This window comes from Stegostoma tigrinum, chromosome 8 (assembly GCF_030684315.1).
Source record: "Stegostoma tigrinum isolate sSteTig4 chromosome 8, sSteTig4.hap1, whole genome shotgun sequence".
Classification (NCBI taxonomy): domain Eukaryota; kingdom Metazoa; phylum Chordata; class Chondrichthyes; order Orectolobiformes; family Stegostomatidae; genus Stegostoma; species Stegostoma tigrinum.
The window spans coordinates 65,071,244-65,094,302 of record NC_081361.1 but is presented as its reverse complement, the minus strand read 5'-3'; the positions used below and the strand labels follow the sequence as shown (position 1 = coordinate 65,094,302).

Sequence of the window (23,059 nt, the reverse complement as noted above, 5' to 3'; positions counted from 1 at the left end):
TAGTGGATGGAGTGCCAATCAAGTGGACAACTTTGTCGTGGATGATATTGAGCTTATTGACTGTTGTGAAACTGCACTCATCCAGATAAGTGGGCAGTATTCAATCATGCTTTTGGCTGGTAGGTTGGTGAACACGCTTTGCATAGACAGCAGGTGAGTCACTCCCTTTCGGATTCCCAACCTCTGACCCAAATTTGTAACCTCAGTGTTTAAATGGCTGGACCAGTTCATATTCTGGTTAATGTAACTCCTTGGCTGTTGATAAAAGGGAATTCAGTGATAATAATGCCATTGAATAACAAGGATAAATGGATTCCTTCCTGTTGGGGATAGTCATTGGCTCGTACTTGTGTGGTGTAAATGTTACTTGCCACTAACAGAAGGCCACGTTGAACAGCTAACAATGCTTGGGCAAAGAACACAACCCTGAGGAACTCCTGAAGTAATGTCTTGTAACTGAGATAATTGACCTTGACTACCACGAACACTTCCTTTAAGCTAGGTATGACACCACTCAGCCAAGAGCTTTCCCTTCATCTACGTTTTCCCAATCATTCCCATTTACTGTGTTTACTAGCACTTATTGATGCTTGATATAATGCTGCCTTGATTTGAAGAGCAGTCACCCTCACTTGCCCTCAAGTTCAGCCATTATGTGCATGCTGGCGCCAAGGGGGAATCCAATGAGATCAGAAACTGAATGACCCCGGCAAAGGTCAATTCAATGAGCATTTTTATCGCTGAACATGTGGCACTTAATATCATTGACAAGAACCCATTCCACCCCTTTGCAAATGATCAAGAATAGATTTATGGGACTGTAACTGGCCAGGTTGAATCTACCCTGCCTTTTGTGCGCAGGACATAACAGAGTAATTTTCTACTTTTTTGGGGAAATACCAGTGTTGTAGCTATATTTGAATAGCTCAGCATGGACCAATTTTTAATTCTGGAGCACTAGTTTTCAGTACCATTTCTGGTATGCTGTAAGGGACCATAGCCTTTGCAATATCCAGTGCCTTCAGCAATTTCACATGGCACCACATGAAGTGAATCTCTGGATGAAGACTAGTATCTGCGATCTGGGATATTAGTAAAGAGCTGAAATGGATTGGCCCCAACATTTGTGGCTGAAGATGGATGCAAATGTTTTTGCCTTATCTTTTGCACTGAGGTTCTCAACTCCCCTATCATTGAAGATGGTGGGGGGGTGGGGTGGGGGAGGTAAGAGCTTCCAACCCTTGTTAATTGTTTATTGTCTACCACCATTTGATGTGGCAGGACCCCAGAGTTTAGGTCTGATACACTGAATGTGGGATCGTTCAGTGTTGTATGCTGTTTCCACTGTTTTATCATGGAAGTCTTTTTTAGGTCAGCATGGTGCTAGTGGCATGCCATATGCTGAGGCCCAATCTGAAAAACACTTCCAGTCCACTGCGCTGCTGTAAATATTTTTCTTCCCCCATTCAGTCACACCTGTAACTTATTCCCAGATGAGGAAATTGTCTGACTTGAGTTATCTTCATTTCATGTTCCCAGCATGTACCCATAAAGTCACTTTTATGTTAGGCTGCTCTCTCTAGTAGAGAGAAATGACTGTTGGTGGCTTAACCTGAGGATCACGACACCTTAGACGAAGAGATAGTAGGAACTGCAGATGCTGGAGAATCTGAGATAAGAAGGTGTAGAGCTGGATGAACACAGCAGGCCAAGCAGCATCAGAGGAGCAGGAAGGCTGATGTTTGGGTGAAGTGGGCCCAAAACGTAGCCTTCCTGTTCCACTGAAGCTGCTTGTCCTACTGTGTTCATCCAGACTCTACACCTTGTTACCTTTGACGAAGACAGAGTTTGAGGAGGAGAATCCAAAGACAACCATGAGCTGGTGTGGGAATTGAACTCCATGCTGCAAACCAGAATCCAGCCAACTGACCTTCTAATATCTAACAACAGTACTACATAATAAAGTGTGAAGCTGGATGAACACAGCAGGCCAAGCGGCATCTCAGGAGCACAAAAGCTGACATTTTGGGCCTCGACCCTTCATCAGAGAGGGGGATGGGGTGAGGGTTCTGGAACAAATAGGGAAAGAGGGGGAGGCGGACCGAAGATGGAGAGAAAAGAAGATAGGTGGAGAGGAGAGTATAGGTGGGGAGGTAGGGAGGGGATAGGTCAGTCCAGGGAAGATGGACAGGTCATGGAGGTGGGATGAGGCGGTAGGTAGGAAATGGAGGTGCGGCTTGGGGTGGGAGGAAGGGATGGGTGAGAGGAAGAACAGGTTAGGGAGGCAGAGACAGGCTGGGCTGGTTGTGTGCTGCAGTGGGAGGAGGGGACGAACTGGGCTGGTTTTGGGATGTGGTGGGGTAAGGGGAGATTTTGAAGCTTGTGAAGTCCACATTGATACCATTGGGCTGCAGGGTTCCCAAGCGGAATATGAGTTGCTGTTCCTGCAACCTTCGGGTGGCATCATTGTGGCACTGCAGGAGGCCCATGATGGACATGTCATTGAAAAAAATGGGAGGGGGAGTTGAAATGGTTCGTGACTGGGAGATGCCGTTGTTTATTGCGAACCGGGCGGAGGTGTTCTGCAAAGCGGTCCCCAAGCCTCCGCTTGGCTTCCCCACTGCATCCCAAAACCAGCCCAGCCTGTCTCTGCCTCCCTAACCTGTTCTTCCTCTCACCCATCCCTTCCTCCCACCTCAAGCCACACCTCCATCTCCTACCTACTAACCTCATCCCACCTCCTTGACCTGTCCCCATCTTCCTTGGACTGACCTATCCCCTCCCTACCTCCCCACCTATACTCTCCTCTCCACCTATCTTCTTTTCTCTCCATCTTCGGTCCCCCTCCCCCTCTCTCCCTATTTATTCCAGCTCCCTCTCCCCATCCTCCTCTCTGATGAAGGATCTAGGCCCGAAACGTCAGCTTTTGTGCTCCTGAGATACTGCTGGGCCTGCTGTGTTCATCCAGCCTCACATTTTACCATCTTGGATTCTCCAGCATCTGCAGTTCCCATTATCACTTTGAATCTACACACTGCTTTCGAAAACTCCTGCGGTACACTTCGGATCGTCCGGATAAATAAACTAACTGGTATCCCGGCGGTTTTGTGAGGAAGGTGGTCTTTATTCCCGGAACTCTGTGCGCGGTTTCCACATTCCGGCCGGACGGGTATACCGTGTGCACTGGGAGTGAGTGCGGCGGGGAACATCTTCAGCTCAGGTCCGACCAGCGAGGCGGCGGCGGCGGCAGCATGGCTTGGGATCCACAATCCGCCTCAGACGCTGAGGATTCCGACCTGGAGGTTAGTGTGTTACCCTGAACTAGAGGCATCGCTCCCATGACAGCAGCAGCCGTGCTCAGGAAGAGGGTCCGGGGTTGGGAGAATGGGGAGGTGGGGGTTGAATCGCTCGATATAATTTAAAGGCCTGTTCTGTCTGATCTGTGCCCGACTTTCTGATGGCGATAACCACAAACTGTGGAATGGAGGTGACTGGCAGAGGTTCATTTTACCCAAAGAATTGAGGTTTTATTTGTAATTATCACGTGGGAAGTTTGGGACCGTTGGCTGGACCGACATTTATTGCCTGTCTGTAGTTGCCTTCGAGAAGGATGTGATGGGCTGCCGTCTATGTGCTGTGGGTTAACCGCAATACCCTGAGGCGCCTAATTCCTGGATTTTGACGAGTGACAGTGAAGTGAGGGTGATATGTTTCTAAGTCAGGATGGCGGATGGAGGCAAACTTGCAGCGGGCGGTGTTCCAATGTATCAGCTGCCCTTGTCCTTCCAGATGGAAGTAGAGGAGGGTTTGGAAGGCGCTGTCTAAGGATCTTTCAATTCCTTCAGTGCATCTGTAGACAGTATACACTGTTGCTATTGTGTGTCTGTGCTGGAGGGAATGGATGCCTGTGGATTTGATGCCAGTTAAGCTGGCTGCTTTGTCCTGGATGGCATCAAGTTTCCTGAGTGTTGTTAGAGCTACACCCATCCAGATAAGTGGAAACATTCCATCACACTCCTGACTGCACCTTGTAGATGGTGGGTAGGCTTTAGGGAGTCAGGAAATAAGTAACTAACTGCGGTACTCCTAATCTCTGGCTTGGTATTGTCACCACTTTGTATGTGGTGAGGCCAACTCAATTTCTAATCAGTGATAACCCCAGGATGTTGATACTGGGGGATTCAGCAATTGTAGCACAATTGAATGTCAAAGGGCAGTGATTAGATTGTCTCTTATTGGGGATGTTCATAGCCTGGCATTTGTGTGGCACGAATGTTACTTACCACTTAGAGTCATGGAAATATACAGCATGGAAACAGACCTTTCAATCCAACTTGTCCATGCTGACCAGATATCCTTCACAAATCTAGCCTCATTTAGATGACATGTCCATCCTGGGCCTCCTGCAGTGCCATAATGATGCCACCCGAGGGTTGCAGAAACAGCAACTCTTATTCTGCACGGGAACCCTGCAGCCCAATGGTATCAATGTGGATTTCACAAGCTTCAAAATCCACCCCCCCCGCCCCAAAAACCAGCCCAGCTCGTCCCCACCTCCCTAACCTGTTCTTCCCCTCACCTATCCCCTCCTCCCACCTCAAGCTGCATCTCCATTTGCTACCTACTAACCTCATCCCGCTCCCTTGACTTGTCCATCCTCCCCGGACTGACCTATCCCCACCCCACCTATACTCTCCTCTCCACCTATCTTCTCCTCTATCCATCTTTGGTCCGCCTCCCCCTGTCTCCCTATTTATTTCAGAACCCTCTCCCCATCCTCCTTTTCTGATGAAGGGTCTAGGCCCGAAACGTCAGCTTTTGTATTCCCAAGATGCTGCTTGACCTGCTGTGTTCATCCAGCTCCACACTTTGTTATCTTAGCCTCATTTGTTCGCATTTGTCCCATATCCCACCAAACACTTCCTATTCAGATACCAATCCAGATGCCTTTTAAATGTTGTAAGTCTACTGGCCCCTTCTGTTCCTCTGGTAGTTCATTTCCATACGGGCACCATCCTCTGCATGAAAATATTGCCCCTTCGACCTCTTTTCGATCTTTCCCCTCTCACCTAAAACCTATGCGATCTAGGTTTGGATTCTTCCCACCTCAGGGAAAAGACCTTGTCCTGGACAGGTCAAGGGAGCGGGATGAGGTTAGTACGTAGGAAATGGAGTTGCAGCTTGAGGTGGAAGGAGGGGATAGGTGATAGGAAGAACAGGTTAGTGTAGTGGGGATGAACTGGGCTGGTTTTGGGATGCAGTGAGAGGAAGGGAGATTTTGAAGCTGGTGGAATCCACATTAATACCATTGGGCTGCAGGTCTTGTAAATCTTTTCTGAATCCTTTCAGGTTTCACAACATCCTTCCTCTAGCATGGAGACCAGAATTGAATGTGGTATTCCAAAAGTGGCTAACCTACAATGCCACAACATTACCTCCCAATTCCTAAACTCAATGCTCTGACCAATAAAGGCCAGCATACCAAACGCCTTCTTTACTACCCTGTCTAACTACGACTCCACTTTGAAGGAACTATCAACCAGCACCCAAAGTCTCTTTGTTCAGCAACACTCCCCAGGACCTTTACATTCAGTATATAAGTCCTGTCTTCATTTGCCTCTCAAATGCAGCACCTCACATTTACCTAAATTAAATTCTGCCTGCCACTACTTGGCTGAATAGCCCATTCGATCAAGATCCTGTTGTATTCTGAGGTAACTTTCTTTGCTATCCACTACACCTCCAATTTTGGTGTCATGTGCAAATTTATTAACCATACCTCCTGTCTTCACATCCAAATCTTTTATGCATGACAAAAAGCAGTAGACCCAATACCAATCCTTGTGGCACAGTGCAGGTCACAGACCTCCAGCCTGAAAAACAATCCTCCACCATCACCCTTTGTTTTCCACCTTCTATCCAATTCCGTATCCAAACGGCCAGTTGTCACTGTATTCCATGTGATCTAACCTTGCTAATCAGTCTGCCATGAGGAACCTTGTCGAATGTCTTACTAAAGTCCGTATAGATCACACCTATTGCTCTGCCATCATCAATCCTCTTTGTTACTTCTTAAAAACTCAATTAGCAAGATATGATTTCTCGCACACAAACCCTTATTGACTATTCCTAATCAGTCCTTATCTTTCCAAATACATGTAAATCCTGTCCCTCAGGATTCTCTCTAACAACTTGCCCACCACCAATTTCAGGCCCACCGGTCTATAGTCCCCAGGCTTTTCCTTACTAATTTTCTTGTTAGCCAACCTCCAGTCTTCTGGCATCTCACCCGTGACTATCAGTGAATCAAATATCTTAGCAAGGGGTCCAGCAATTATTTCTTCTTTACCCAGTTAAAATTGGTCATAATTTTGAATACCTCAATAAGGTCACCCCTTAATCTTCTCTGGTCCAAGGAGAATAAGCCCAATCTCTCTCAACTTTACTTGTATCTAAAATCCTTCCTTTCTGGCATGATTCTAGTAAATCTCCTCTGAACTCGAGCTATGGCTTTAACATCCTTCCTTAAATAAGTTGCCTAGAACTAAACACAACACTCCAAATTTTGTGTACAACAATGAGGTAACTTTGTTGGGCTTTACAGTTGACTCCCACCCATGACTTCATTCCCTTGCTATTCCTTATTTCCACTCAAATGGATTCCACATCACAATCTATCACACTGATATAACTACGCAACACCACACCTTCCTTTGTTAACAGTGCTGTCCCCTTCCTTTGTCTTTTTATCTATTTTTCCAGAATGTTGAATATCTTTGAATATTGAATACCCAATCAACAACAGTTTGGATTTATACAACACCTTCAACATAATAAAATACTCTGAAGTTAGAGTTTTACAGCGGTTTTTCAGACTGAGCCTTGTGCAGAGCTGTTAGATAAGCAAAATCTTGGTCAAGGAGATGGGTTTTAAGGAGTCACTAAAAGGAGGAAAGGTAGGTGGAGAGATTTAGTAAAAGAATTCCAAAGCTAAGGGCCTAGACAGCCAAAGGTGCTGTCACCAACGATGGAGCGTTTCAAACCAAGGAAGCTGAAGTGGCCAGAATTGCAGGAGAGCAAATATCTGAGGGTTGTGGGGTTAGAGAAAATAGAGAGGGGAACAATTGAAGCCATTGAGCTATTTGAAGCAGAGATGAAAATTTTAGATTTTAAGCATTTTCTATCAATCATAGGGGTGATAGATGAATGGCATTGGTATGAGTTAGCAGAGGTTTGAATTAATTAAAGTTTACAGAGGATAGAATGCAGCAGACTGATCAGGAGTATGAAAGTAGCTCAGACAACTGATAATTAAGGCAGCAGCAAATGACCTGCGCTGCCCAAAGTCAAGCAATGTTACAGAGTTGGAAATGGGCATTTTTAGTTCTACTGCTGATATGTGGTCAGAAACTCCTCTCAGAATCAAAACTGACTTCCAAGTCGTGAACAGTCTGATTCAGCCTTAGGCAATTATAGGGAAAAGGGTGGAGTTGGCAGCCAGACAACTGGAGTGGAGACTGATGATGTGTTTTGCTCTTCACAATAGTAAAATGGAGGAAATATTTGCTCATCTTAATACAGAATGTCAATGAAATGGTCTGAAAATTTAGTTGTTGTGGGTGAAACAATGGAGGTGATCATGAGGTAGAACCAGGTATTGTCAGCCCACGTGTAAAAGCTAATACTGTACTGTTTTTCAAAATATGTTGCTTAGAGGCAGCATAAAGAAATATAGAAATGAGAAGCAGGAGGATGCAATTAATCCCTTTGAACCTGCTCCTGTTATTCAGTGTGATCACGACTGATCCCTAATCCCAATGCAATATTCCCAATTTCTCCCATATCTCTTCACACGTTTAAAATCTGAATATTTATCTGCCTTTTTCTTGAATATATTTTGTGACCTGGCTTCCACAGTGTTTTGTGGTAGAGAATTTCGCAGCTTCACTACACTTCTAAGAAATGCTTCCTCATCTCTGTCTTAGTTGGTCTACCCTATATCTTGAGACTGTATCCCTTGTTCAAGACTCCCCATCCAGGGAAAAATTGCATACAGACTGTCCAGCCTGTTAAGAACGTAGAACTGTACAGCACAGTACAGGCCCTTTGGACCACAATGTGCCAACCTATTATCCTACTCTAAGATCATGCCCTACATTTTATTATCATCCATGTGCCTATCCAAGAGTTGCTTGAACGTCCCTAATGTATCTGACTCCACTACCACCACCAGCAGCACATGCCACGCACCCACTACTCTGTGTAAAGTACGTTCCTCTAATCACCTTAAAATTATGTCCCCTCATAATAGTCATTTCTGACCTGGGCAAAAGTCTCTGGCTATCCACTTTATCCTTGCCTTTTGTCATCGTGTACTCCTCTATCAAGTCACCTCTCATCCTTCTTCGCTTCAATGAGAAAGTTCTACCACCCCCAACCAGCCCTCCAGTCTAGGCAGCATCCTGGTAAATCTCCTCTGCACCTGTCTAAAACATCTACATCTTGCCTACAATGAGGCTACCAGAACCAAACACAATATTCCAACTGTGGTCTAACCAGGGTTTTATACAGCTGCAGCATAACCTCATGGCTCTTAAACTTAATTCCCCTGCCAATGAATGCCAATGTACCTTGTGGCTTCTTAACAGCCCTGTCTTCTTGGGTAGCAATTTTGAGGGATTTATGAATGTGGACTCCAAGATCCCTCTGTTCCTCCTCACTGCCAAGAATTCTGCCATTAACCTATATTCTGCATTCAAATTCAACCTTCCAAAATGAATCACTTCACACTTTTCCAGCTTCACTTCCACTTGCCACTTCTTTGCCCAGCTCTGCGTCCTATCAATGTCCCATTGCAGCTTACAGCAGCCCTCCACACTGTCCACAACTCCACAAACCTTCGTATCATCGGCAAACTTACTAACCCACCCTTCCACTTCCTCATCCAAATCATTTATAAAGATCATAAAGAGTAGAGGTCCCAGAACAGATTCAATCAAATCTCCCAATTGATCACTGTTTTAAATAGAGCTTTTTGTTGTTTTTTTTGTTCTGTACCAAAGAGTATAGCTACAAATTTAGGCAGATGCATACAGTATAATGTGACAATGTGTTTACCAGGCCACTGAACTAGTTTAAATTAGCTTGAAGCTTCCTTGCATTCCTACCCTCAAATCTTTCTCACACCCAGTTTTGTGTTGGAAGTGGTTGAGAATTAAGGCAGTCAAAGATAGATCCCAGGATCCTAGGTAACAGGTTAAGCAGAGAAACAGTTTCGGGCAGTTTCCTGGATAAAATCAGTTCAGATCATAGTTGCATTTCAACCCCAAGGAGGGGGATGTTAAATTGTAGCAAACTTGAATAAATGAATTATTATTGTTGCAAATTCTTCAATATTGATTTAATCTAGAACTTGTATTGTGTGCCTGCTTTATTTTCTGGACTGGTCATATTCTTTGGTGTGGGGAATACAAGATGCTAGAAGTAGTCACATCTGATGGTCTTTGTGTAGAAAGAAACAGTCAATACTTTAATTAGAACTGCAGTGTCATTGATCCGAAATGTCAACTCTGTTTTTTTCTTAATAGATGTTACTAAACCATTTGAGTATTTCCAACATTTTCTGATTTATTTCAGATTTCCAGAATCTGCAGTATTTCACTTTTTGTTAATATTTTGGAGCTCTGTGTGAGCAAGGTGTAATAGCAAAAAGAAACATCCAAATATTAGTAATTGACAGAAATGAACTACATAAGTAATTTCAAATTGCTTACCAATGTATAATTTGGAACTACAGAAATAGTTTAGTCTTCACAGCTATATAAGTTTTTAGCTTTACTCTTAAAAAGGAACAACCAAATATGGCATTGGCCTAATTCAAAAACTTTTTGTGCAAGTTTTAGAAGATGTCTGGGCTCCACACTTTGAGTTTCTGAGTGCACGTTTGCTGAGTAAATCAGATTCGGAAGAATGGAAACAAATTACAAGTCAAGAAACTTTGTCACGCAGCAGATCTTGGTGCTATACCGTACAGTAATATTTAATGGCTTCTAATGTAAAGGACTCAGGCTTTTCTTTAACTAGTTACATTTAATTTTTCATTTTATTACAGCTTCAGGATGCATTTTCAAAAGGTTTACTCAAACCTGGGTTGAATGTAGTGGAGGAAGCACAGAAACAATATGTCAACGATGTGGTGAGAATTTTTGTTTTATTTTACTTTAATCTCTCAGTAATGATTGACGTATATTGGAGAAGACTGAATATCTGTTGTCCGACAGTATTTACCCCAATCTAGTTGAAACGTCTGCCAGAGATTGATAACGCAGATTTTGCACAACTTGGTGCAAAACTGATTCAGTCAATATCCACCAAGCCTTGAATGCCCATTTGTGTTGGAGCAATGAATTTTGTAGATTTTGAACTGGAAGCTTCAGAAGCTGTAGTTCAGTCCTTACTCCATTTCAGTTTTTTGAAGCATCTGCTTGAATGTGCACTCTTGGTTTCCTTGCTCGACATTTAGTTACTTGAGTCCAAAGGAACTCGAGTTTTTTTCTAATTCATTCATGGGATACATGATCCCGTCAGTGACATGTGTTTTGCCCATCTGTAGTTGCCCTCGAGGGTAGTGAACTGAGAAGCTTCCTAGACTCTTTCAGTGGGCAGTTAAGGGTCAACCATGTTGTTGTGAATCTATGGAGTCGCATGTAGACCAAGTAAGAATGGCAGTTTCCTTCATGCAATTACATTAGTGAGCTGGATAGGTTTTTATGACCATTGACAGTGGTCATCATCATGGTTTGAACTCTGCTTTCAATTCCAGATTTTCATTGAATTCCGACCCTACCATCTGCTGTGGTGGCATTCAGTCTGGGCTACCCAAAACATTATCTGGACCTCTGTATTAGAGATAATGGGAACTGCAGATGCTGGAGATTCCAAGATAATAAAATGTGAGGCTGGATGAACACAGCAGGCCAAGCAGCATCTCAGGAGCACAAAAGCTGACGTTTCGGGACCTCTGTATTACTTGTTTAGTGACAATACCATTAAGCCATTGCCTTGACCAGAGTGTTTTAAACTTATTATTATAACTAGATCTTTGAGTATTAACAAATTATTCTGCTGAAAAGAGCATCAAACTGTCACGTATTGTCCAAGTCGGCATAAGTTTTACTCCTTTCCTATTGAACTGGATTGATTTTGCAGCAAGAAATGTATCGTACAAAAGCATTTGAAATAGTTTGCTGAAAAATGAGCAAGTTAACACTTGGGGTTCATTTCTTCATCTTCAAGAAGTGAAGCTGCTGTTAAGTTTTCTTTTTCCCTCCAACGGTTGCCTCTCCTGCCTCCTTTTTTCTAACTTCCAAACAGAAACTGGCAACCAGTATATGCTTTCTCATTGGTTGTTCCAAGGTTATGTAATGATAAAAATCTCAGGAATATTTCTGTCAGTGCAAAAATTAATTCATAAGAAAGAATGGTTAACTTAGCTTACAGATACTGCATTTTATGGAGTTAAAATTTGGTGCAATTCTAACAAAATTGAATTTGATGCCAGGACATTGCCTTTCTAACTGTGGTTAATACACCCTGATCTGAAGTGTGAGTCTTCCCTTTCTAATTGAAGCTGGTTAATGTGTCAATAGACAATAGGTGCTGGAGTAGGCCATTTGGCCCTTTGAGCCAGCACCACCATTCATTATGATCATGGCTGACCATCCACAATCAGTATCCTGTTCCTGCCTTATCCCCATAACCCTTGATTCCACTATCTTTAAGAGCTCTGTCTATCTCTTTCTTGAAAGCATCCAGAGTTGGCCTCCACTGCCTTCTGGGGCAGAGCATTCCATATATCCACCACTCCCTGGGTGAAGAAGCTTTTCCTCAACTCTGTTCTAAATGGCTTACCCCTTATTTTTAAACTGTGTCCTCTGGTCCTGGACTTACTCATCAGCGGAAACATGCTTCCTGCCTCCACAGTGTCCAATCCCTTATTAATCTTATACGTCTCAATCAGATCCCCTCTTATCCTTCTAAACTCAAGAGCATACAAGCCCAGTCGCTCCAATCTTTCAACATATAGTCCCGCCATTCCGGGAATTGACCTTGTGAACCTACTCTGCACTCCCTCAATAGCAAGAATGTCCTTCCTCAAACTGGGAGACCAAAACTGCACACAATACTCCAGGTGCGGTCTCACCAGGGCCCTGTACAGCTGCAGGAGGACCTCTTTGCTCCTATACTCAATTCCTCTTGTGATGAAGGCCAGCATGCTATTAGCTTTCTTCACTAGTCATTGACTGATGTACAAGAACACCTAAATCTCGTTGTGCTTCCCCTTTACCTAACTTGACTCTATTGACATAGTAATCTGCCTTCCTGTTCTTGCCACCAAAGTGTATAACCACACATTTATCCACATTAAACTGCATCTGCCATGCATCCGTCCACTCACCTAGCCTGTCCAAGTTACCCTGTATTCTAATAACATCCTCCTCACATTTCACACTGCCACCCAACTTTGTGTCATCAGCAAATTTGCTAATATTACTTCTAATGCCTTCGTCTATATCATTAATATATATCATAAACAGCTGTGGTCCCAGCACCGAACCTTGTGGTACCCCACTGGTCACTGCCTGCCGTCTGAAAGGGACCCGTTTATCACTACTCTTTGCTTCCTGTCAGCCAGCCAATTTTCAATCCAACTCAGTATTTTGCCCCCAATACCATGTGCCCTAATTTTGTTCACCAATCTCCTATGCGGGACTTTATCAAAGGCTTTCTGAAAGTCCAGATACACTACATCCACTGGCTCTCCCTTATCCATCTTCATAGATACATCCTCAAAAAATTACAGAAGATTAGTCAAGCACGATTTCCCCTTCGTAAATCGATGCTGACTCTGACCTATTCTGTTACTGCTATCCAAATGAGTCGTAATTTCATCTTTTATGATTGACTGCAACATCTTTCCCACCACTGACGTCAAGCTAACCGGTCTGTAATTTCCTGTTTTCTCTCTCCCTCCTTTCTTGAAAAGTGAGACAACGTTTGCCACCCTCCAATCTGCAGGAACTCTTCCTGAATCTATAGAACCTTGGAAAAAATTACCAATGCGTCCACAATTTTGAGAGCCACCTCCTTAAGTAGCCTTAAGTGTCCTTGAAATACTGTTGTAATACTCTTCTATTAAACTACAGGTGGGTTTGGAGCAGCGTTTGGAAGAGTTCAAGAAAAACATTGAGTGGGTGGAGAGGCTTGACATAACAAACGGCCCAGCTGCTGACATCATAGCTTTGAGTGAAGGGAAATCGGTAGCCGAGGAACGTTCAGATATCGATCCAGATGATGACTTTCAACGTGAGATGTATTTGTAGGTACAAGGTTTAATGGATAACTTACACCTTTAAGGATATGTATGTATCTGCAAGAAGCTTAGCTAACAGAGCATTTAAAATAAATAGTAATGGCGAGAAGTGTACAATTTTGACCAGCTTTTTTAGCTGACAATTTTTTTTTGACTTTGTTACAAGAGTTTTAAACGAGGATGTGTTCACTCTTCATTTGTAGCTTTATTGCAGTAATTTGGGCATATTAATCCGAGTTTGCACGTTAATTTCCTTTAAACTCCAAATGTTACCTTTGTGGGCACAAAGTACCTCCTGCTGAATGGTATAATTTGAGATTGTACAAGTCATCATTAAGCTGGTCAAGCTTTCACCTCTGAATCAGAAGATTGGTAATTCCAAGTCCTTTTCCAGAGTCTTAAGAACAAAAATCCAGGCCAAGAGTCTGCTGCAGTATTGAGGGAGTGCTGCACTATCAGATGCTAGATGTTTTTATTTTCAGAGTAAACCGAGGCCAGATCCACATTGAGGTAAAGGATTCTGGAATAGCAATAGCATTTAGCGCTCGTTTAAATTTATTTTTAAAATCCAATCATCATTGCATTATTGTTTGTGGGAGTTTACTGTGTACAGATTTGCAGCTGTATCTTCTACAGGGTACACTTTGCTTTAAACTGCAATCTTCTCTTTGATGTTCAGGACTTGCTTTTGATTGTTTAGAGGACTACTTTTTTTATTCTCACTATGTCCTTTTATTGGGTGATACAGTTATTTACAAACAATATCTTCTCCATTCAAGTTGATGTGTGGAGCATTTGAATTTACACAAGCAGAATTCCTCAATATCAACCACCATCCATTTTCACAGATGAGAGTATTGTGTTCAAAAACATCACAGTATTTACTTTGGCAGAAGACGACAGGCAGAAATTATTGGCCTAAATTAGCAGCACAAATTTATTTTTCAAAGTAGCATATGCTTCTGCACAGTATTAAAAATGCACCTTCCAGATTGGTAAGGTCACACCAACACATTTCTATGACATTTTCCGAGTATGAATATTTTTAATCAGGCAGTTACTATCATTTTTATGCATCTCCTATTTAAATTGTGACAATTGACAACGTTCACTACACTTGCATCCACTGCACTTTTCTTCCTCAGAGTAGCTCCTGAACACTTGCAGTTTTACACTAGAGATACCATATTTATTTGCAAGTAATATGCTACTCCAATTATTTCAGAATTTAATTCCTAGTTATGAGTATTTCTTTGTTGGAATTGGACCTGTTCTGTCGTCTTTGCTGCCTCCTTCTTCCTGCTGCTCCGTCTCTCTCCCTGACAATTGAACTTACCTCTCTCTTCACCTCCCCATCCAAATCCTTCTGCTCTTTGCATGCCTCTGTCACTTGTAGTGACTCCCTCTTCTACCCTTTACTCCCCTTAACTAGTGAGAAGAAAGGCACCCTGGCAAAGTGGATGCTGCCAGCTTGCTATCCCGTCTTTGGCGAAAAAGTTTACTCGTGGGCTTTGCTGTCTTGTGCGGCCTCCGCAAGACGTCTTCTAATTGTAAGCCCCATGTGTTCACAGTACCACATCCTGGCCATGGAACTCTGTTTCTAGCTCCACTCACTTCTTGGCCTCTAGCATCTGCTCCCCAGTGACTCTTGCTGGCACCTCCAAACATAGTTTTCTTTTTCTCTTTCTTGTTTGTTGCTGTTAAGTTCATTATTTTCTTCCATTTAACAACCCTACACCAATGTGCTGTGAGCACGTTTTTTACAGGAACTTTGAGGTTAGGGGATTCACCTGCTGTCTCATTTCCTAAATTAAAAGATTGAATATGTCAGTTGACTGTAATGCCCTGACATCATTGACAGGTGAATTCAACGTGAATTCAAGTGTTTTCTATTTTTCTTATTTCTTATTCCACCATATTGAATTTCTGGAGAAATAAAATGTTTTCTGTACATGTTACCTATCTCAAAGAACTATTATAGTTTGCATGTCCAATGGCTTGACAAAAAAATGTACATGTACAGTTCACAATGCATTTAGGAGTGGAACGATTCTATTGTTCACATGATCAAAGCCTTCACTGGCAGAAAGTTGCCTTACAGAGAAACTATTTGTTTAGTTTTGGCCCTCTGAGTCCCATTTATCCAGATGAAACGGATGTTCTGGTTAGCTCAAGGCTCACTTAGTGATTAATTCTATTCAGTAAGGTATACCACTGTTGGCTTTTATCCAGATTATTTCCAAAGGAGGCTATGCAGCATTACATTGTGGTATGGAAGATGTGCAATTAAATTCCGATGTTATTTTGAGGAACATAGTAAATAAATGGGTTATCTTGCTGGCACCGAGGCTTCTTACTCTCCTTCAAAACCAGTTAATTTTAACATCAATTTAGAATTAAATTCCCAAGATCCGTGTGTCCTAACATGTCATATCTTGAGATGAATTACAACCATTTCAAAGTAGATATTCTTCCATTTCTGGTGCAGTATCAGCTGAAACTACAATGTCTTTGATTTTCTGTAATAATAATTTCCTTTCATGTTCAGTTATCGCCAGGCACAGGCAACAGTTTTAGATGCATTGCCTCAGCTAAACCAACACAAAATTGCAACAAAAAGACCAGATGACTACTTTGCTGAGATGGCCAAATCAGATCAGCAAATGCAGAAGGTGGGTGGTTACCAGTCTGTTATTAAATATAGCAGCAATTTAGCTTTAACTAAACGTAGAGTTAACATAGAAAACTATCGTGCAATTTCTTAGTAAGTTCTTGATGTAAATCTCCAATTTTGTTTCAAAGCAAACACTTGGTCCTGAAGTTTTCGACATGGAAAAAGAAAAGTGATAATGTTTTAATAATTAATCCTCCAACGTGCTTTGCAGTGTTTTAACCACAATATTTGAAATCTATCGATTTTTGATAGATCAATTTACCATTCTAACCATAAGGAAATAATATTGGTGCCGGTAGCTGCTTGGAAGTGGGATGGCGGGATTTGTATTTGTATTTCATGACAAGTGGACACTTTCTTGATCCTGGTTCATTGTATAATTTTTGACAGTCCTTGGATACATGTTGTAGATGAAGAATCTTGTTTTCTTTGATCAACTGATTTCCGTTTCACGACTGAATCAGAATTATAGATTGAAGTCCCACTCTGGATCTTACGTATCTAATTTAATTTGGAGTTTCAATATGTTAATATGTTCACAGATGTTTATCCTTTCAAGGTAAAAAGCAGAAATCCTAACCATCTGGTCTGTAGTTTATGATATTAAACTGCAGACCAGATTGATATTCTATAATCCTATAACTATTTGAGTGAAAAAATGTTTGAAACTTTCCAAGAGTTTTGATCAATGTTCTTCCCTAAAAATGTAACTGAAAACAAATTAACTGCCTGCTCAGATGTTGTTTTGGAGCATATTTGCCTACATACCATGAGATCACGTTCAAACTGTTTACTACATCAAGCAGTTTGAGATATTTCCAATAGTTGTAATAAGATTCTGGGTTTTTTTCCCATTGTTTTGCTAGATTCGAGAAAAAATGTTATCAAAGCAGATCTCCATGGAAAAATCTGAAAAGGCTAAACAGCTTCGAGCATTGCGAAAATATGGCAAAAAGGTAAATTTTTTTTGTCCATTTGAACATGTATAGTGTAAGATTACTGTCTTCAGAGAGAATGTTAATGCATGATCCTTACATTATTTTGAGGATGTTAGTGTTCTTAATTTTGGGCTTACTGCTCAGTTTGTTCTTGTAATACTGCACATAAACCTTTTATGTTTGAAATACAAAGGTTCCTCAATTGCAAATTACCTCAAATTGTAGTGTATTGTTTGCAACGTGAAAATTCATATTAGTTATTTGGTGAACAAAACAAATATTGTGGTTATTTACAAATGATAATCAGTGTGAGCAGGAATAAGCTGTAGGATCGTATAGGGCCTGCTCCATCATTTCAGAAAGATATAGCTATTCTGATATTGGGGTTGACTCTACTTTCCTGTCTTTTCCCAATAATTTCAAATTCTCATAGATCTATCTAAAATACATCCTGGCTATTTCTCTACAAACAAATTTTTAACCATTGTTTCCAGGTGTTGTAAATTTATTGCATGACTTTCTCGTTGCAATTACTTGGTTGTTGCTTTCAGTTGGAAGGCACAATAAACCTTATGCCTTCTAGCTCATGGATTTGAATCTCTGCCTGTCTTTTTCATGCAATGGTAGAAAAAGCATGTATCATCATGAAGTTATTAAGAGGGCATCTGACCTGGTACTCTAAACATGACAGCCATAAAAATTGTGATATTTAAACAAGATGAATATTTTCATGTTCGGATGTATAAAAATAAAAGACAGTTCTCCTAGCCATAATTGATGCCATTCGAGGTCAACTGCCACAAGGGCAGCTGCTGCCCAGTAGGCGCTCGAAGTGGCAGTTCTTTGTATGTGCCACCACAGTGAGCGATGGCTCACCATTCAGTTACAGAATATCAGAGTGAAATCTTGTCCTCCCCCAGCATATGTAAATATACTTTCCAAAAGATGTATTGAAAGACAGTCAAGACCAGAGTTCCTTATGTGCTTCATTTCCAACATTGAGGAACACTGAGCAGCATACTCATGCAAGATAAAAACCAAAAGAGCTGCAGATGCTGTAAATCAGGAACAAAAACAGAAGTTGCTAGGATAGCTCAGTAGGTCTGGCAGAATCTGTGAAGAAAACAAAACGGAGTGAACATTTCGGGTCCACTGAGCCTTCCTCAATGTTCTGTAATTTCTCTAAAAATACATGTAAACTAGAAACTTCAGTTGTAATGAGATAGAAACAAGTGAAGTGATTGATCAAAAGGTGACAGATGAAGTATAATGTGGGACTGAGAGGTCATTCACTTTTCTATTCTTACTAAGAAAGAGGAACTTTCTTTTTAAAAGGGCATGAAACTTCGAAATCTGGCCACAAAGTTAACATGCTGGTAAAGCAAACAATTAGGAAGGTACAGAACATGTCGACTTTTGTTCCCAGGGGATTCAAGTCTAAGACTAAAGGAATCTTGCTGTAATTATACAGGATTTTGGTGAGGTCAAACCTGGAGTATTATGTGCAGTTATGGATTCCATACCTAAGGAAAATATATTTGCTATGGAGGAACAGCAAAGGTTCACTAGAAGTGTTCCTGGACTGAGAGGCTGAGTAAATTAGGCCGCCTTTTTTTGAAATTAAGAAAAATGAGGGATAGCTTCATTAAAATGTAAAATTGTGAGGCACTTGATAATTTAGACTCTGAAGTTGCTTCCCCTGGCTTGGGAATCTTAGGAACATGGGAGCAATGTCTCGGGATAAGGGGTTTGCTCATTTATGAAGAGATTAGGAAAAGCCTGTTGTAGATCCTTGGAATTCTCTACCCGATTGGGTTAAATATGTTCCATTGTTGAATATGATTAAGACTGTGATGGATGGATTATTTGTTTGGCTTATCCTAGACAAGAGGACTACATGAAGCAGCTTGGGATATGGAGATGTGAAAGAGATCAGTCATGGTCATATTTAGTGGTGGTTCAGGCAGAAGAGTCTTTGGTTTACTTATGTTGAAAAAGCCCTTTTTGTCACTAGTCTGCGATATAAAGGCAGCATTAATATTCCAACCACCACCAAAAGCTAGTCTTGATTTAATTTTGAGCTGAAGAAAATTTTACAGCTTCAGAATTCTAGCTGTACTGAAACAAACTTTTTCATATGCGTGAAAAATCGAATAGATTATTCATGCAAGGCATCAAGTGAGTCACTTTATTTTCAATCTAGAATTGCTCTTTCTGCAAAAATAGGTTGAAGCTTGTTAAAATCAGTGCTATTATTTTGACCATAGGTTCAAGTAGAAGTTATCCAGCAACGTCAGAAAGAAAAAAAAGCCATGATGACAGCAGTGAAAAAATACCAAAAAGGTTTGTTCTGAAGTTTGTTCCTTGAGCCAGAAAATTTGAGATTGTTGTAATTTTAACCCTGTTTCCCCAGAATCCAAGAGGTTGGAGCAAACCCAATATATACCCATATATATACTCATTGGTAAAAATACAGGTGAATGAGATTTTTGATTCTGTATTTTTCTGTCTTCAGGACTCTCTGACAAACTGGATTTCCTTGAGGGTGATAAAGTTTCTTCAAAAACAAAGAAAGACGTTGCAAAGGGTCCAGTGGCTGGAATTAAACAAAAGAAGCAAGGGTAAGGGATTATGTTTGATAGAAAAGTTCAGTATCTTCAATTTTGTTTTGTGACTAGACAATTAAATAATTGAAAAGACTGTACACATCCAGAGGCTTTTTCCATTAAAAAAGGTTTTTAAAAATGTTTTGTGACCTTCTGGCTGAACTTGGGAAATCAAAAGTCATTGATGCAAGAACCAGCCATTTAGAGGAGGGAAAACATATGTTTTGCATGCAAGGGGCGGAGACTATGAAACTGTATGACTGTTGTAGTTGACCTCAAGTTTCTTTTGTGTAATACCTACATTAGACTGCAGTATATATAAAATATTGTATCAAAGTAGGCAGTTCAAGGTGTCTTTTGTTGGAGGCTTTAGTTGCATGCAAAGTCTAAATTCAATAAACCACAACTGTACTCCAGTTAACATAAGAACTATTGCTTTCTTTGTAAATTAGTACCAGACTTCAGGCCACACCTGTGTAAAATTATTGAGCTCAAGGACCTCAACTTTTTTTTTCCTTTATACATGGACTTCTGTGTGGTATATTTAAACAGAAATGAAAGTCATTTAACCATGGATAATACTGTGCACGCGAGGTGTTCTCTGGCAGCCGTCCAACTTATAGCTCGGGTAGGGCCTACTAAGTTGTTATTAACAGCCAGTTGTTAACTTTTAATTCAGAATAAATGCAAAGAGGAAATACAAAAATGAGAAATTTGGTTTTGGAGGAAAGAAGAGAGGCTTAAAGTGGAACACCAAAGACAGTCATGATGATGTCTCCAGCTTCAGATCAAAAGTTGCTCATTCCAAAAACAACAGTTTTGGCAAAGGAAGAAAGAAGAATGCAAATGTAAGTGTATTTTTCTATAAGTATTACAGTTCCTGCAATGTGATGCTGAATGTTAATAAAGAAAAACAAATCTTATTCATAGCAAAGTACTTGCTGGTTTGCTAGAACAATCCAAAGCTTAATCGCACTGTCCGTTCTGGACTGTTCCCTGTTTCTAATATTTATACACTATGCTTTGAACTGTTGTCAAAATTTGACATTGTACTAGTAAATGAAACTCTAGAATAGGGACATTGGGCAAAAGTAGCTCCTATCATTGACTACTTTTTGATTCATTTGTTCTAGGTGTGGAGCCACATAGCAACATTAGCTTTTATGTCTGTTTCGATGTGTGGGGTATTTGGACACTCTCAGAAGCAGCAATGAAAACATTTCTCAGTATTGTCAACCAATCATTAAATTTAAAGCCATAACACCCAAGGAAAGCAATGATTTCCCAGACATTACATTATTTAAACTGGCAGTGGACCACAGGTATAAATTAAGAACAGAGGTTGCCAAAGTAACTGACAAACATGTCTACATATGAAACCATCATCCTAAACCCACCTTCCAGATTGAGTTCACAACTAATACATTTCACCACAGTTTACAAAGCTGGAAAATTTTAACCATGTAGTTGTTGCCATTTTTGCTGCATCCTAGATCATGGCCTCAGATTTAAGTTTAATAACTGGCACATTGTTCATTGCAAGAATAACCACTGCATTTTTCTCATTTTGTAGCTCCTGAACATCTGTAGCCATAGCACAGAATACATAATAATCTTTTTTGTTTTGCAATTGTAAATAATTTTCCAGAGGGTTGGGGGTATGGATTTGCATGCAAACCCTATGTATTGTCATTGTTGTGGGGAATCTTTCATCTATTATTTAAAAACCATTCTAACATCTTGTAACAAGCACTAATATTGCAGTCTTCTTGCTATTATCAGGTATTAATGCTTCTCTGAGTAACTTCTTCCAATGCCTGTCAAGTTGGAAATCAAGCAGATTTTAAATGGAACGCAGTTTTTATTAATGGGGTTTGTTTTGTTTAGGGTAGTAAATTGAACCATTCATTTGAAGTCTTTGGATTCTAGGCTCAGATGGTTTTAAATACATCTAATGAGGAAAGCACTAACCAATTTAAGCTCTGCTGATGATCATTTACATAATGTTGGCAAGACAATTCTTTTGCGACCAAACCTTTCTGATGGTGTTTTGTTCTAGTATTGCAGTAATTTTATATTTGGCATGTTTTTAAAATCAAGAAACATTTTAAAACAGTATTGTGTTAAACTGAAGCCCAAATTACTATCTTTAGTGGGGGAGCAGAACAGCCTGAAGAAAAGAATATCTTGCGATACGCTTTTTCTGTGACAATTGAGTTTTCGGAATGTCCTTCCTCAAAAGGCAATGGATTCAGTCTTGAAATTATTAAGGTAGAGGTCAATAGATTCTTGATTGCCAAGGACATGAAAGATTAATCGGGAATATGCTGGAATATAGCATTGAGGTTAAAATCGAATCAGCCGTGATCTTATTGGAGGGCACTGCAGGCTTGAAGGGCCAAGTGGCCGCCCTTCGTTCTTTATTCGTATGTATGTTCTCTTCCCTTGACACTTCTAATTTAGGGTAGTTTGTTTCTTCCAATTTAAAAAACTGTAATTTTCTTTTTGGGAGGGAAGAGAAGATTAACACTCTCTCTCTCAAAATTTTGAATTGGTTTATAATGTGTGTTCTTTAATTTGCAGAAGCGCCCTGGCAAAAGGGCCAGACAGAAAAAGAAGAACCAGGCACGATAATGAGGTGAAAATAGAAGAATATTCTTATCGTGTTTCTCCACAGTGTGGGGTGTTATGAACATTATCATGAGCATACTGAACCTTGCCTCCAGAAGAAAAGTTTTTGAACATTAACTACAGCATATTTGGTTAGAACTGGTTTGGTTTGGATGGTATTAAAATCTGGAAAAGTTGTCTTGTTAAATATTGGACGTGAATATTTTTAAAAATCACTTAAATATACTGGTTTCTCCTTACAAGATTTAAGTACCTTTTTTAATATAACTTTCAAAATTCAGAATATGAAAATGCAGTGATTTTTATTTGTGCTAACCACAGGACTGTTAATGTAAAATAAATCTCAACATCTCTCTTTCAATTTTCTGGTCTGGGTGCTTACATAAAGTAACTTTTTTTTCTGCACTGCATTCAAAGTAGAAGTGTTTGAGACATTAGACAACAATTGTTTTAGTCAGAATTGTTGTTGTGATTTAAATCTGTCAGTCCTCAATAAGCAGGATTGGCCACAAAAAATTTGATGACAAAAATCACTTCAGTAACCAGGAAACAAGTAGAAACTGAGTAATAAACTAGCCAATTATTCCAATACAGTCCTTCCAGAACACATTCCATTTGGTCTTATTTTCATTGTCGTCTTTTATATTAAAAAAGATAATTTATCAGGGACTAAATGTAACATTCCTTATTTTTCATTTGGTTCTTCTAAACCTATTTCAATTTTCTGTTCATAAGAGTTTTCTCTTAAAGATAATCTGCTTGTTGATTAATTAGGGAAGGTTTGAAGACTAGTAAATGAAAGGAAAGTTCACCTTGACCTCAGTTACAAATTACATTG

General features: G+C 40.5%; 1 protein-coding gene across 1 annotated transcript; it reads left to right on the top strand.

Annotated features, from left to right (window-relative positions):
* The first annotated feature begins 2,723 nt into the window (after positions 1-2,723).
* ebna1bp2 (EBNA1 binding protein 2) lies at positions 2,724-22,582 on the top strand. The gene is made up of 9 exons (XM_048538655.2): positions 2,724-3,302; positions 10,112-10,195; positions 13,206-13,378; positions 15,921-16,044; positions 16,913-17,002; positions 19,252-19,327; positions 19,500-19,605; positions 20,270-20,438; positions 22,174-22,582. The coding sequence occupies exons 1-9, from the start codon at positions 3,252-3,254 to the stop codon at positions 22,222-22,224; spliced, it is 924 nt and encodes a 307-aa protein (XP_048394612.1). The 5' UTR covers positions 2,724-3,251; the 3' UTR covers positions 22,225-22,582.
* The last annotated feature ends 477 nt before the right edge of the window (positions 22,583-23,059 follow it).